This window comes from Oncorhynchus tshawytscha, linkage group LG22 (genome assembly GCF_018296145.1).
Source record: "Oncorhynchus tshawytscha isolate Ot180627B linkage group LG22, Otsh_v2.0, whole genome shotgun sequence".
NCBI classification, from domain to species: domain Eukaryota; kingdom Metazoa; phylum Chordata; class Actinopteri; order Salmoniformes; family Salmonidae; genus Oncorhynchus; species Oncorhynchus tshawytscha.
Genome location: NC_056450.1, coordinates 2,047,054 through 2,059,180, shown reverse-complemented (window position 1 = coordinate 2,059,180; position 12,127 = coordinate 2,047,054). Strand labels below are relative to the sequence as shown.

At 45.6% G+C, this 12,127-nt stretch overlaps 1 protein-coding gene across 2 annotated transcripts in view; it reads right to left on the bottom strand.

Moving 5' to 3' along the window:
* LOC112221492 (agrin) overlaps positions 1-12,127 on the bottom strand; it is a 274,243-nt gene that overhangs the window by 96,198 nt on the left and 165,918 nt on the right. For both annotated transcript variants that reach the window (XM_042303574.1, XM_042303575.1), the window contains exons 12-14: positions 10,353-10,472; positions 9,627-9,791; positions 3,306-3,449 (exon numbers count right to left, since the gene is read on the bottom strand). In XM_042303574.1, coding sequence (XP_042159508.1) covers positions 3,306-3,449; positions 9,627-9,791; positions 10,353-10,472 — 429 coding nt within the window. The remainder of the gene's footprint in view (positions 1-3,305; positions 3,450-9,626; positions 9,792-10,352; positions 10,473-12,127) is intronic.

Genomic DNA, 12,127 nt, shown 5'->3' with positions numbered 1-12,127 from the left:
GGTCCAAACACACCAAGACAGTCATGAAGAGGGCACGACAAAGCATATTCTCCCTCAGGAAACTAAAAGGTTTTGGCATGGGTCTGAGATCCTCAAAAGGTGCCTCAGCTGCAACATCGTGAGCATCACTGGTACAGCAATTGCTCGGCCTCTGACCGTAAAGCACTACAGAGGGTGTGTTTTTTATTTATTTTACCTTTATTTAACTAGGCAAGTTAAGAACAAATTCTTATTTTCAATGACGGCCTAGGAACAGTGGGTTAACTGCCTGTTCAGGGGCAGAATGACAGATTTGGGTTAGGGTTAGGGCTAACCCTACCTTGTCAGCTCGGGGATTTGAACTTGCAACCTTTCGGTTACTAGTCCAACACTAACCACTAGGCTACCCGGCCCAGTACATCACTGGCACTGGGGCTAAGCTGCGTGCAATCCAGGACCTCTACACCAGGCGGTGTCAGAGGAAGGCCCTAACAATTGTCAAAGACCCCAGCCACCCCAGTCATAGACTCTTCTCTCTACTACCGCATGGCAAGCGTTACCGGAGTGCCAAGTCTAGGACAAAAAGGCTTCTCAACTGTTTTTACCCCCAAGCCATAAGACTCCTGAACAGGTAATCAAATGGCTACACGGACTATTTGCATTGTGTGCCTTCCCCCCCAACCCCTATTTTACGCTACTGCTACTCTCTGTTCATCATATATGCATAGTCACTTTAACCATATCTACATGTACATACTACCTCAGTCAGCCAGACTAACCGGTATGTAGCCTCGCTACTTTTATAGCTACTGTATTTAGCTATCTTTTTAGTGTTGTTTTATTTATTACTTACCTATTGTTCACCTAACACCTTTTTTGCTCTATTGGTTAGAGCCTTTAAGTAAGCATTTCACTGTAAGATCTGTTGTATTCGGCGCACGTGACAAATTAACTTTGATTTGATTACTGGTACTTTGACCAAGGAACCTGTTTGAAGCAACCACTGGGTTGCATCAGCAGCAACAACAGGGGCTAAGAATCATTGCCATGAGCCCCTGAGGCATCAAGTGTGGGCTCTCCTCTCTGCGCTGACCTAACTGTTGTGCAGAGAGCCTCCTCTCGGCTTTCAAGTGCGGCCCCCCCCACCCCACCCCACCCCACTTTGTGCTGGGACTATTGACTTCATTAAGCACTTGACTTCCTGTCAATAGCTGACGGTGGATCTTAACGAGACAGTGCCTGGATAACACAGCGGGACCTTCCCCTCTCAGTTGTGTATTCATTAGGTTAGGTTGCCATTCATATAGACATTAGAATGGAGGGCTAAATTAATGGATACTGGATAAATATTTCCCAAATATTGTATTAGGTACATCCATCTAGTACCAAGTCGGACTCCCCTTTGATTCCAGAACAGACTGAATTATTTGGGGAATGGATTCAACAAAGTGTGGCATTCAAATATTTATCAATTCGTATCAAGAGACCTAACGTGTGCCAGGAAAACATTCCCCACACCATTGTAACCATCAGCCTGTACATCAGGCAGGATGGAGCCATGGACTCATGCTGCTTACACCAAATCCTGACTCTGCCATCAGCATGATGCTACAGGAACTGGGATTCGTCGGACCAGGCAATGTTTTTTCACTCCTAAATTGTCCAGTGTCGGCGATCGTGTGCCCACTGGAGCCGCTTCTTCTTCTTTTTAGCAGATAGGAGTGGAACCCTCTACTGCATTATAGCCCATCCGTGACAAGCACCGACGAGTTGTCCGTTCCGAGATGTTGTTCTGCACACCACTGTTGTACTGCGCCGTTATTTGCCTGTTTGTGACCTGTCTGTTAGCTTGCACGATTCTTGCCATTCTTCTTCAACCTCTCTCATCAACGAGCTGTTTTCACCCACAGGACTGCCGCTGACTGGATGTTTTTTTGTTTGTTCTACAATTTTCTGTAAACCCTAGACACTGCTAGCTGTGCCACTTAAGATCCTGGTTCGAGTCCAGGATCTGTCGTAGCCTGCCGCGACCGGGACTGCGCACAATTGGCCCAGTATTGTCCGGGTTAGGGGAGGTTTTGGCGGGCAGGGATGTTCTTGTCCCATCGCGCACTAGCGACTCCTGTGGCGGGCCGGGTGCAATGCACGCTGACACAGTCGCCAGGTGTACAGTGTTTCCTCTGACACATTGGTGCGGCTGGCTTCCGTGTTAAGTGGGCGTTGTGTCAAGAAGCAGTGCAGGTTGTGTTTCGGGGGACGCACGGCTCTCGACATTCGCCTCTCCTGAGTCCGTATGGGAGTTACAGCGATGGGACAAAACTGTAACTACCAACTGGATGACATGAAATTGGGGATAAAACTGTGATAAAACTGAGAAAGGGATAAAAAAAATAAAACCCTAGACACCGTCGTGCGTGAAAAGCCCAGGAGGACAGACGAGGTACTGAGGTACTGGAACTGGCACACCTGACTCAATGTCTGTAGGAGCAAACCATTTTTGTGAATGGGGTTGTGTACTTAATAAACTGATATTTCCCATTCTGATTTGTTTTTCCTTCAAATAACAGAATGAAAAATTACAGCTACAACAACAGCCATTGTTGTCAAAGACTCCAGCCACCCTAGTCATAGACTGTTCTCTCTGCTACTGCACGGCAAGCGATACCAGAGCGCCACGGCTAGGTCCAAGAGGCTTCTAAATAGCTTCTACCCCCAAGCCATAACATTCAGACTCCTGAACACCTAATCAAATGGCTACCCAGACGACCTGCATTGCCTTCCCCCCCTTTTACACCGCTGCTACTCTCTCTTATCATCTATACATAGTCACTTTAATAACTCTACCTACATGTACATATTACCTCCATTACCTCGACTAACCGGTACCCCCGCACATTGACTCTGTACCGGTACCCCCTGTATATAGTCTCGCTATTGTTATTTTACTGCTGCTTTTTAATTACTTGTTCATTTTATTTATTTATTTGTAAAAAAAAAACATTCTTACTGCATTGTTGGCTAAGGGCTCATAAGTAAGCGTTTCAGCATACAACACTGAATACTATTGTATTCGGCGCATGTGACTAATACAATTTGATTTGATTGTTATTGTACTGCAGCCGCTTCACTTTCTGATACTTCTTAATGCTGATAAAACAGGTGGCTTAGAGAAAAATCCATTGAGTTCATGATTTCGCTTCTGCAAGGCCGCTCCCTGGATGAGAGGAGTTACAGGGACGAGACGAGAGCCGAGGGGTTGCCATGCTCTGTCGGTGGCGCGGTGAGTTAACAGGTGGTGCACGTCAGTCAGCAGGGGCTCCCTGTACCTGTGTCGCAGCCGCTCCTGCCCATCTTACTGCCGTCGGGGCACACATTGCATTTCATGCCCTTCACTCCAGTCTTGCAGGAGCACAGGCCTGACATCTGCTCGCAGTCGTCCCTCACCGAGCCCACTGCGTCGCAGTTACACGCTGGAACACCGAGGGAGAGAAAGAAAGAGAGGAAGGGAGATATAAATAGGGAGAAGGAAGGAATGGAGGAAGAGAGAGATGGAAACAAAAGGGTAAGTGGTACTTAATGACATACAGTGAATAACAATCCACCACAATGCAAGATAAAGAATATTGATTATCCAGCTTAACTCTTTCCCTAAAACTCTTCAAGATTTTCTATTGGGCTTTTCAGTTCGGAACTAGACTTAATCTATGTCATAGAAACAGGCCCGCTACACTCATTCAGGCCCCCTAGGTTGATGTAAATCTCAGCGCCTCGGTGTCGGGACTGGAGTCATAGATAGTTCAGGCAGAGGCCAGCCAGAGTCCTGAGGCAAGTGGGTAGTTGGGCCAATAAGATCACAGAGAGCCTCCAGGCCCCAAGGAATAACATCAACCCCATCAAACCCCATCATGGTCCTGGAATCAATGTTTTCCCCCCTGCTGAACTCTGTACTGATGTACTGATGTGTGTACTGTTTGCTTGTCCGTGGGTAAACCCCACAGGTCAGGCTACAGTGGAGACGGATACAAGCTCCTGCTGTGGACTAAATAGCTCAGCGGGTCTTCTACTGTATTACCAAGAACTCTGTTCACATGTAGGATAGTATTCAAAAAGGATGACGGACACACAGCCACACAAAGGAATTGAGGCAATGTCAAGTGCAGTTGTGTGACAGCTTTGACAAAGCTCTGATTCTTGGGTCTCTGTTTTTTTCTTTCAAGAGGTTATATTATGTAAATCTAGTCCTTTTTCTTATTTTTCTTCTTATGAACTCTGTGGCTTCAACAATAAGCATTCATTTTTCAACTTAATCTCTTTACAGCCAAGTGCTACACTTAACTAATATAACATATTTGTCTTACAGAAGGGAATACATACATATACGGGAGCCAAAGATCCTTGAATTACAAGCGCCAGAGTCTTGTAACTGTACTACACAGGAACATTGTTTCATTTCAAACATTGTTTCATCCTGCCGGAAGAGGATCCGGCACCTCACCGTTTTGGACCGTTTCATTATAGATCCTATTTGGCCAGATCCGGTACCTTTCGTGGCTTGAAAAATAATCGTAACTTTTTGCAATGTAAACATTTTGATAAAAGCGTTCAAAGTTAATTTGAGTTTCCTCAATATTCTAAGAGTTGATTCCGGCTTATGGTTTGCGCAACACTGCAACCAACACTGAACCAACATATAAATGCAACATGGAACAATTTCAAAACATTTACTGAAGAGGCTTCCTGAGTGCTGGCTGTGCCACTAGAGATTCTGGGTTCGAGTCCAGGCTCTGTCGCAGCTGGCCACGACCGGAAGACCCATAGGCAGGTGCACAATTGGCCCAGCGTCGTCTGGGTTTGGGGAGGGTTTGGCCGGCAGGGATGTTCTTGTCCCATCATGCACTAGCGACTCCAGTGGCGGGCCGAGCGCAGTGCACGCTGAACTGTCGCCAGGTGCATGGTGTTTCCTCCAACACATTGGTGTGACTGGCTTCTGGGTTAAGTGGGTCAAGAAGCAGTGCGACTTGGTTGGGTTGTGTTTCGGAGGACACACGGCTCTCGACCTTCGGCTCTCCCGAGTCCGTACGGGAGTTGCTGCGATGGGACAAGACTGTAACTACCAATTGGCTACCACGAAATTGGGGAGAAAACCGGGTTTAAAAAAAACTACCCTTACTTAGTTACAGTTCATATAAGGAAATGTAAATAAATTCATTAGGCCCTAACCTATGGATTTCACATGTCTGGAAATACAGATATGCATCTATTGGTCACATATACAGTCAATCAATCAAATGTATTTATAAAGCCCTTCTTACATCAGCTGATGTCACAAAGTGCTGTACAGAAACCCAGCCTAAAACCTCAAACAGCAAGCAATGAAGGTGTAGAAGCACGGTGGCTAGGAAAAACTCCCTAGAAAAGCCCGAACCTAGGAAGAAACCTAGAGAGGAACCAGGCTATGAGGGGTGGCCAGTCCTCTTCTGGCTGTGTCGAGTGGAGATTATCACAGAACATGGCCAAGATGTTTAAACGTTCATAGATGACCAGCAGGGTCAAATAATAATAGTCACAGTGGTTGTAGAGGGTGCAACAGGACAGCACCTCAGGAGTAAATGTCAGTTGGCTGTTCATAGCCGATCATTAAGAGTATCTCTACCACTCCTGCTGTCTCTAGAGAGTTGGAAACAGCAGGTCTGGGTCAGGTAGCACATCTGGAGAACAGGTGAGGGTTCCATAGCCACAGGCAGAACAGTTGAAACTGGAGCAGCAGCATGGCCAGGTGGACTGGGGACAGCAAGGAGTTATCAGGCCAGGTAGTCCTTGAGGCATGGTCCTAGGGCTCAGGTCCTCCGAGAGAGAGAGAAAAAAAGAGAGAGAGAATTAGAATTAGAGAGAGCATACTTAAATTCACACAGGACACCAGATAAGACAGGAGAAGTACTCCAGATATAAATGACTAACCCTAGCCCCCCGTGCCTTTGGAAAGTATTCAGACCCCATTACCTTTTCCACATTTTGTTAGGTTACAGCCTTATCCTAAAATTGATTAAATCGTTTTTCCCCTCATCAATCTGCACACATAATTCATTAAAAATTTAAAACTGAAATATCACATTTACATACGCATTCAGGCCCTTTACTCGGTACTTTGTTGAAGCACCTTTGGCAGCGGTTACAGCATAGTCTTCTTGTGTATGGTGCTACAAGCTTGTCACACCTGTATTTGAGAAGTTTCTCCCGTTCTTCTCTGCATTTCCCCTCAAGCTCTGTCAGGTTGGACTGGGTAGAGTCACTGCACAGCTATTTTCAGGTCTCTCCAGAGATGTTCGATCGGGTTCGAGTCCAGGCTCTAGCTGGGCCACTCAAGGACATTCAGCCACTCCTGTATTGTCTTGCCTGTGTGCTTAGGGTCGTTGTCCTGTTGGAAGATTAACCTTCACCCCAGTCTGAGGCCCTGAGCACTCTGGAGCAGGTTTTCATCAAGGATCTCTCTGTACTTTGTTCCGTTCATTTTTCCCTCTATCCTGACTAGTCTCCCAGTCCCTGCCGCTAAAAAACTTGCCCACAGCATGATGCTGCCAACAACATGCTTCACTGTAGGGATGATTCCAGGTTTCCTCCAGACGCTCCTCCTGACGCGTGACATTCAGGCCAAAGGGTTCAATCTTGGTTTCATCAGACCAGAGAATCTTGTTTCTCATGGTCTGAGTGTCTTTAGGTGCCTTTTGGCAAACTTCAAGCGGGCTGTCATGTGCCTTTTACTGAGGAGTGGCTTTTGTCTGGTCACACTACCGTAAAGGGATGATTGGTGGAGTGCTGCAGAGATGGTTGTCCTTCTAGATGGTTCTCCCATCTCCACAGAGGAACTCTGGAGCTCTGTCAGAGTGACCATCGGGTTCTTGGTCAACTCCCTGACCAAGCCCTTCTCACCCGATTGCTCAGTTTGGCCGGGCGGCCAGCTCTAGGAAGTGTCTTGGTGGTACCAAACTTCTTCAATTTAAGAATGATGGAGGCCACTGTGTTCTTGGGGACCTTCAATGCTGCAGACATTTTTTGGTACCCTTCCCCAGATCTGTACCTCGACACAATCCTGTGTCGGAGCTCTGTAGAAAATTCCTTTGACCTCATGGTTTGGTTTGTGCTCTGACATGCACTGTCAACTGTTGGACCTAATATAGACAGATCTGTGCCTTTCTAAATCATGTCCAATAAATTGAATTTACCACATGTGGACTCCAATGAAGTTGTAGAAACATCTCCAGGATGATCAATGAAAACAGGATGCACCTGAGCTCAATTTCGAGTCTTATAGCAAAAGGTCCGAATACTTATGTAAGTAAGGTATTTCTGTTTTTTATTTGTAATACATTTTCCAACATTTCTAAAAAAAAAATGTTAATTTTGTCATTACGGGGTATTGTGTGTAGATTGCTGAGGATTTAAAAATATATATTATTAATCCATTTTAGAAAAAGGCTGTAATGTAACACAATGTGAAAAGAGTGAAGTGGTTTGAATTCTTTCTGAATGCACCGTACCTAAAAAACAGGTAGGGGTGTGGATCAGAAAACCAGTCAGTATCTGGTGTGACCACCATTTGCCTCATGCAACGTGACACATCTCCTTTGCATAGATTTGATCAGGCTGTTGATTGTGACTTGTTGTCCCACTCCTCTTCAATGTCTGTGTGAAGTTTCTGGATATTGACATGAACTGGAACACACTGTCATACATGTTGGCCCAGAGCATCCCAAACATGCTCAATGGGTGACATGTCTGGTGAGTATGCAGGCCATGGAACAACTGGGACATTTTCAGCTTCCAGGAATTGTGAGCAGATCCTTGCGACATGGGGCCGCGTATTATCATACTGAAAGACGAGGTGATGGCGGAGGATGAATGGCATGACAATGGGCCTTAGAATCTCGTCATGGTATCTCTGTGCATTCAAATTGATTTTGTTGTCCGCAGCTTTTGCCTGCCCATACCACAATCCCACCACGTTGACACAATGTTGACCGCTCCCCCAAACGACACCATACAAGCTGTCAGCCATCTGCCTGGAACAGTTGAAACCAGGAATTATCCGTGAGGAGCACACTAGTCCAGAGTGCCAGTGGTCATCGAAGGTGAGCATTTGCCCACTAAAGTTGGTTACGACGCCGAACTGCAGTCAGGTCATGACCCTGGTGAGGACAACGAGCACGCAGATTAGCTTCCCTGAGATGGTTTCTGACAGTTTGGTTGTTTCTTCGGTTGTGCAAACCCACAGTTTTGTCTGGGTGGCTGTGTAATGATCATGATCAGATCATGCTGTTTAATCAGCTTCTTGATATGCCATACCAGTCAGGTTGATGGATTATCTTGGCAAATGAGAATTCTCACTAACAGGGATGTGCACAAATGAGAGAAATACGTTGTTTGTGGAACATTTCTGGGAAACAACACTTTACATGTTGGGTTTATATTTTTGTTCAGTGTATGTTTGAGACCAACGCGTGGCTGTGTGAGAAGTGCGCCTGTATCTCTCACAGAACTAGAATGAGATTCACTTTCTATGATCTCTCTCCCTCTCTCTGCTCTGATAGACATGAGCCTGCAAACTCTCATCTCTTCAGAGTTGCACTTCATCATTTATTTCCTGATAGAATCATAACCGCGGGAAGGGTGCTGGAGGTGCCGCGGCACCCCTGACAATTTGAAATACATTTGCCATAGTTATAGAATTACTACTGCCTGTTCAGAAACAAATAAAACAAACAAATACAACAAACAAATAATTCAGAATAGCCTACTACACCATGAGAAGGCCTATCATTTATCAATAGCTTCTGAAATTTTGTGTAGCCCAATAACAAAGCATAGCCTACAGTCGGGAACACGCAGCAAATCTGTCAGTGAACAACATGCAGACAAAACAGGCCTTTATGTCAAACACAATCACAGGAAAACACAGGTTGGAAAGCAAATGGCTCCTGCTGAAAAGAGAAGACAATGCTGTTGGCTACCAGAATATTTGATCAACATCCAAATAGTGTTTTACAAAGTAAAACAAGAGACAGATAGACTTCTGGCATGAACGCATCGGCCATCACCGGCGAGTGTGCTGCCCATCATTGGGTGAGTCAGTGAAACTGGAAAGCAGTTTTAGAATGATGATTTAGAATGATGATGATTTCCTCCTCACATTGTAACCTACAATATGTGTTTCACCACACACCTAGGCTATTGATGGTTTCAAGACAAGGTCGTTTTTATTGATCTCCGATTTCCAGTGTCATTTAGATCATTTGTGCAGTATTAAAGATACTGCAAAAGTCTCCAGTCATGTAAAATGGTGCAGAGTTGCATGAAATCCGTTTATAAAAAGCAACATTTTCACAGCTACTAAAAATGTACCCCATGTGTGCAACTTCTGTAAGCGCCTATACTCTACTGCTCTATACCACTATGCAAATCCGATGCACTGCTTTATTATAAAGGTACATCAGAGCTACCCAGGTCACCCTCCTCTCGTGCTCACTTTTGGTTCCAGCACCTCCCGATTTACAAATTAAGCAGTGCACAGGACCAAAACTCTTCTGTTCCCTACATCGGGACAGTTAATGTGAAGAAAACAGAAAGCAGCGACGTAGGAGGAGGTCTCTTACGTGTGCAGCCGCTCAAGTTCTCTGTGACAATGCCACGGAAGTTCCAGAAGCCTGGATCACAGCGGTCGCACTTCTGTCCCCCGACGCCGGGCTTACAGGAGCACTGGCCGCTGCCCGGGTCACACGTCCCCTTGTAGGAGCCATACGGGTTACACTGGCACGTACCTGGGGACACAATAAGGATAGGACTGAATGGATGATTTTATTAATGAGATCATTTTACACAGCTAAAACATCAAAACAACAACTCTCCAGTCTGAGGCGATGCCAGAGGGGGATCAGATGAACCACTAAAGGACGGTTTCCCAAAAACTGATTAAGCTTAGTCCGGGATTCAATTGCGTATCTCAACTGAAAGCAGCAGAGGCTGCTGAGGGGAGGACGGCTCATAATAATGGCTGGAATGGAGTTTAATGGTGTGAATGGTATCAAACACAAGTTTGACACCATTCCAAATACTCCATTCCAGCCATTATTTTGAGCCGTCCTCCCCTCAGCAGCACTGACTGAAAGAGCTTTTAATCCAGTACTAGACTTGAATCTGTGTCCTGGAAACCGGCCCTATACGTAGACCTTCAAATATCACTACATATGCAGGTTTTCCTTTCCAGCAAATGTATGCTAGACTGTTTGAGTGCATCAATAAGTTAATACCATTGTGATGGATATAATACAAGTGGTCACAGGTGAGAGATCAGATGTCAGGTAAGAGGTTGGCACACTTACTGGTGCATCCAGCGAGTCCCACACCAAGGGCCGCCGTCTTGTTGTCGCGGCAACAGCCGTAGACTGACTGAATGCAGCGTTGTGGCGCTGTCAGCTCCGGTGGAGAGGTGGCTGAAATCGCTGATGAGATGGGAACGAGGATGGAACAAAAGAGGGAGAGAAGAAAAGATAAAAACAAACTTTTTAGAGTGACAGTGAAGGCTCTTTTAAAAGGAGTTAGAAGACACATTCTCTGAACAACGTGCAACTTCTAGCGAACAATGAGGTTCACCTCGAGGGCCAGAGGTGAAAAGCTGGCATCTGGCTTCTAGATAACAATTCTACTTTCCCAATCCTGACAATGGCTCAAAATCAGGGAGAAATTATGCCATTACCTGAAAACAAACAATGGTGTTCCAAGTGGAACAGCTGACATTTGCCACATCCTAGGAGGCCTATTCTCTTCATTTGTTCTCCTGTGAAATTGCAGCATGCGACACAACATCTCTACAAGCTTTCAGAAGCAGAAAACAACAAGTCTGCGGCTGAATGTGATGGACTGGGCCAATCTGTGAGCGTATGTGTGTAGTTGTTTTGTCTGTGCGTGTGCCAAATTCCAAGCCGACGTGACAGCTCGAAAAGAAAACCCACATACAACACACCCTAAACAAATATGTTACCCAACAGAGACTTGTGTATAAGGGAAATGAGAGCGCGAGATGGAAGGATGGAGGGAAAAGAGGGAGGCAGGGAGGTGGTTCAACGGCCAAGGCAATATATTATCTTATCGCTCAAACTCTCTCCAAGCCTTGGATCAAAATGGCCTCCACTCTCTATTTCTTTCTTCCTCTCTTGTGTTTCTCATTTGGAGTTTGGAGGCTGCAGATACCGGCCCATAAATCACACTCTTACTGGTGTGGATATGAGCCGAAGCCTAATGGTGATGACTAGCTCTTTCTTTTTTCAGTGCTTTCCCACTCCAGTGATGGGCTTTGGACACAGTTCATTAACTTGCCACTTTTCAGTGCTCCTGCTACTATCTGTACTGAGCCTATTAGGGCAAGGGAGAACTTTTAATTTCATATGTTCTTCAACCCTTCAAGGGTTTTCCTCTTCAGTGGCCATTGTCTGGCATAATGCAGTTCTCCCTGATGTGAGAGTATTACTCTCTCTATCACAAGGTCTGCTGCTGCCACGGCTCTGTACAGGTAGCCTTTGTATGTCTCCTAGGAGAGAATTGAGTGCCTCTGCACGTAGCAACGGTATATAGCACAGGATCTTTTTAGACCTCATGAAGACTTGAATCACTGACCCAGTTATCCGATAGAAAATGCAAAATAGGACAGCTTGAAAGTTCTTCAGAGACAGCTGTCATAGATCAAAGAACTCCCAGAGACACTACACATAAGTTGTTTATAAACAACATAGGACAGTACAAAACAACAAGATCGTGTTGAGGTCAATCCCTGTTTGTTTTGTCTAGTTCGTGAAAGCCATCAGGAGCTTTTCTTGAGTGTGTCTGAAGGCTTGGAGATCAAACCATGGTCAAAGACAAGTTCCTGCATGTATAGCTAATGAAGAAGGGCCCAATGAGATTCCCATTGATCTGAGCTTTTTGGGAGAAGAAGAAGAGGACCCAGAGCTCGCACACCAATAGCATTCCACAAGAAAAGGGATTGATTATCCGCAGATGGTGGAGAAGCGTGACAGAAAGCAGCCAAAATGCCAGCTTAGCAGGGACAACTCTACAGGGATGCGAGTGTGAAATCCGAGCGTATCGCTCTCTTCTCTCCCTA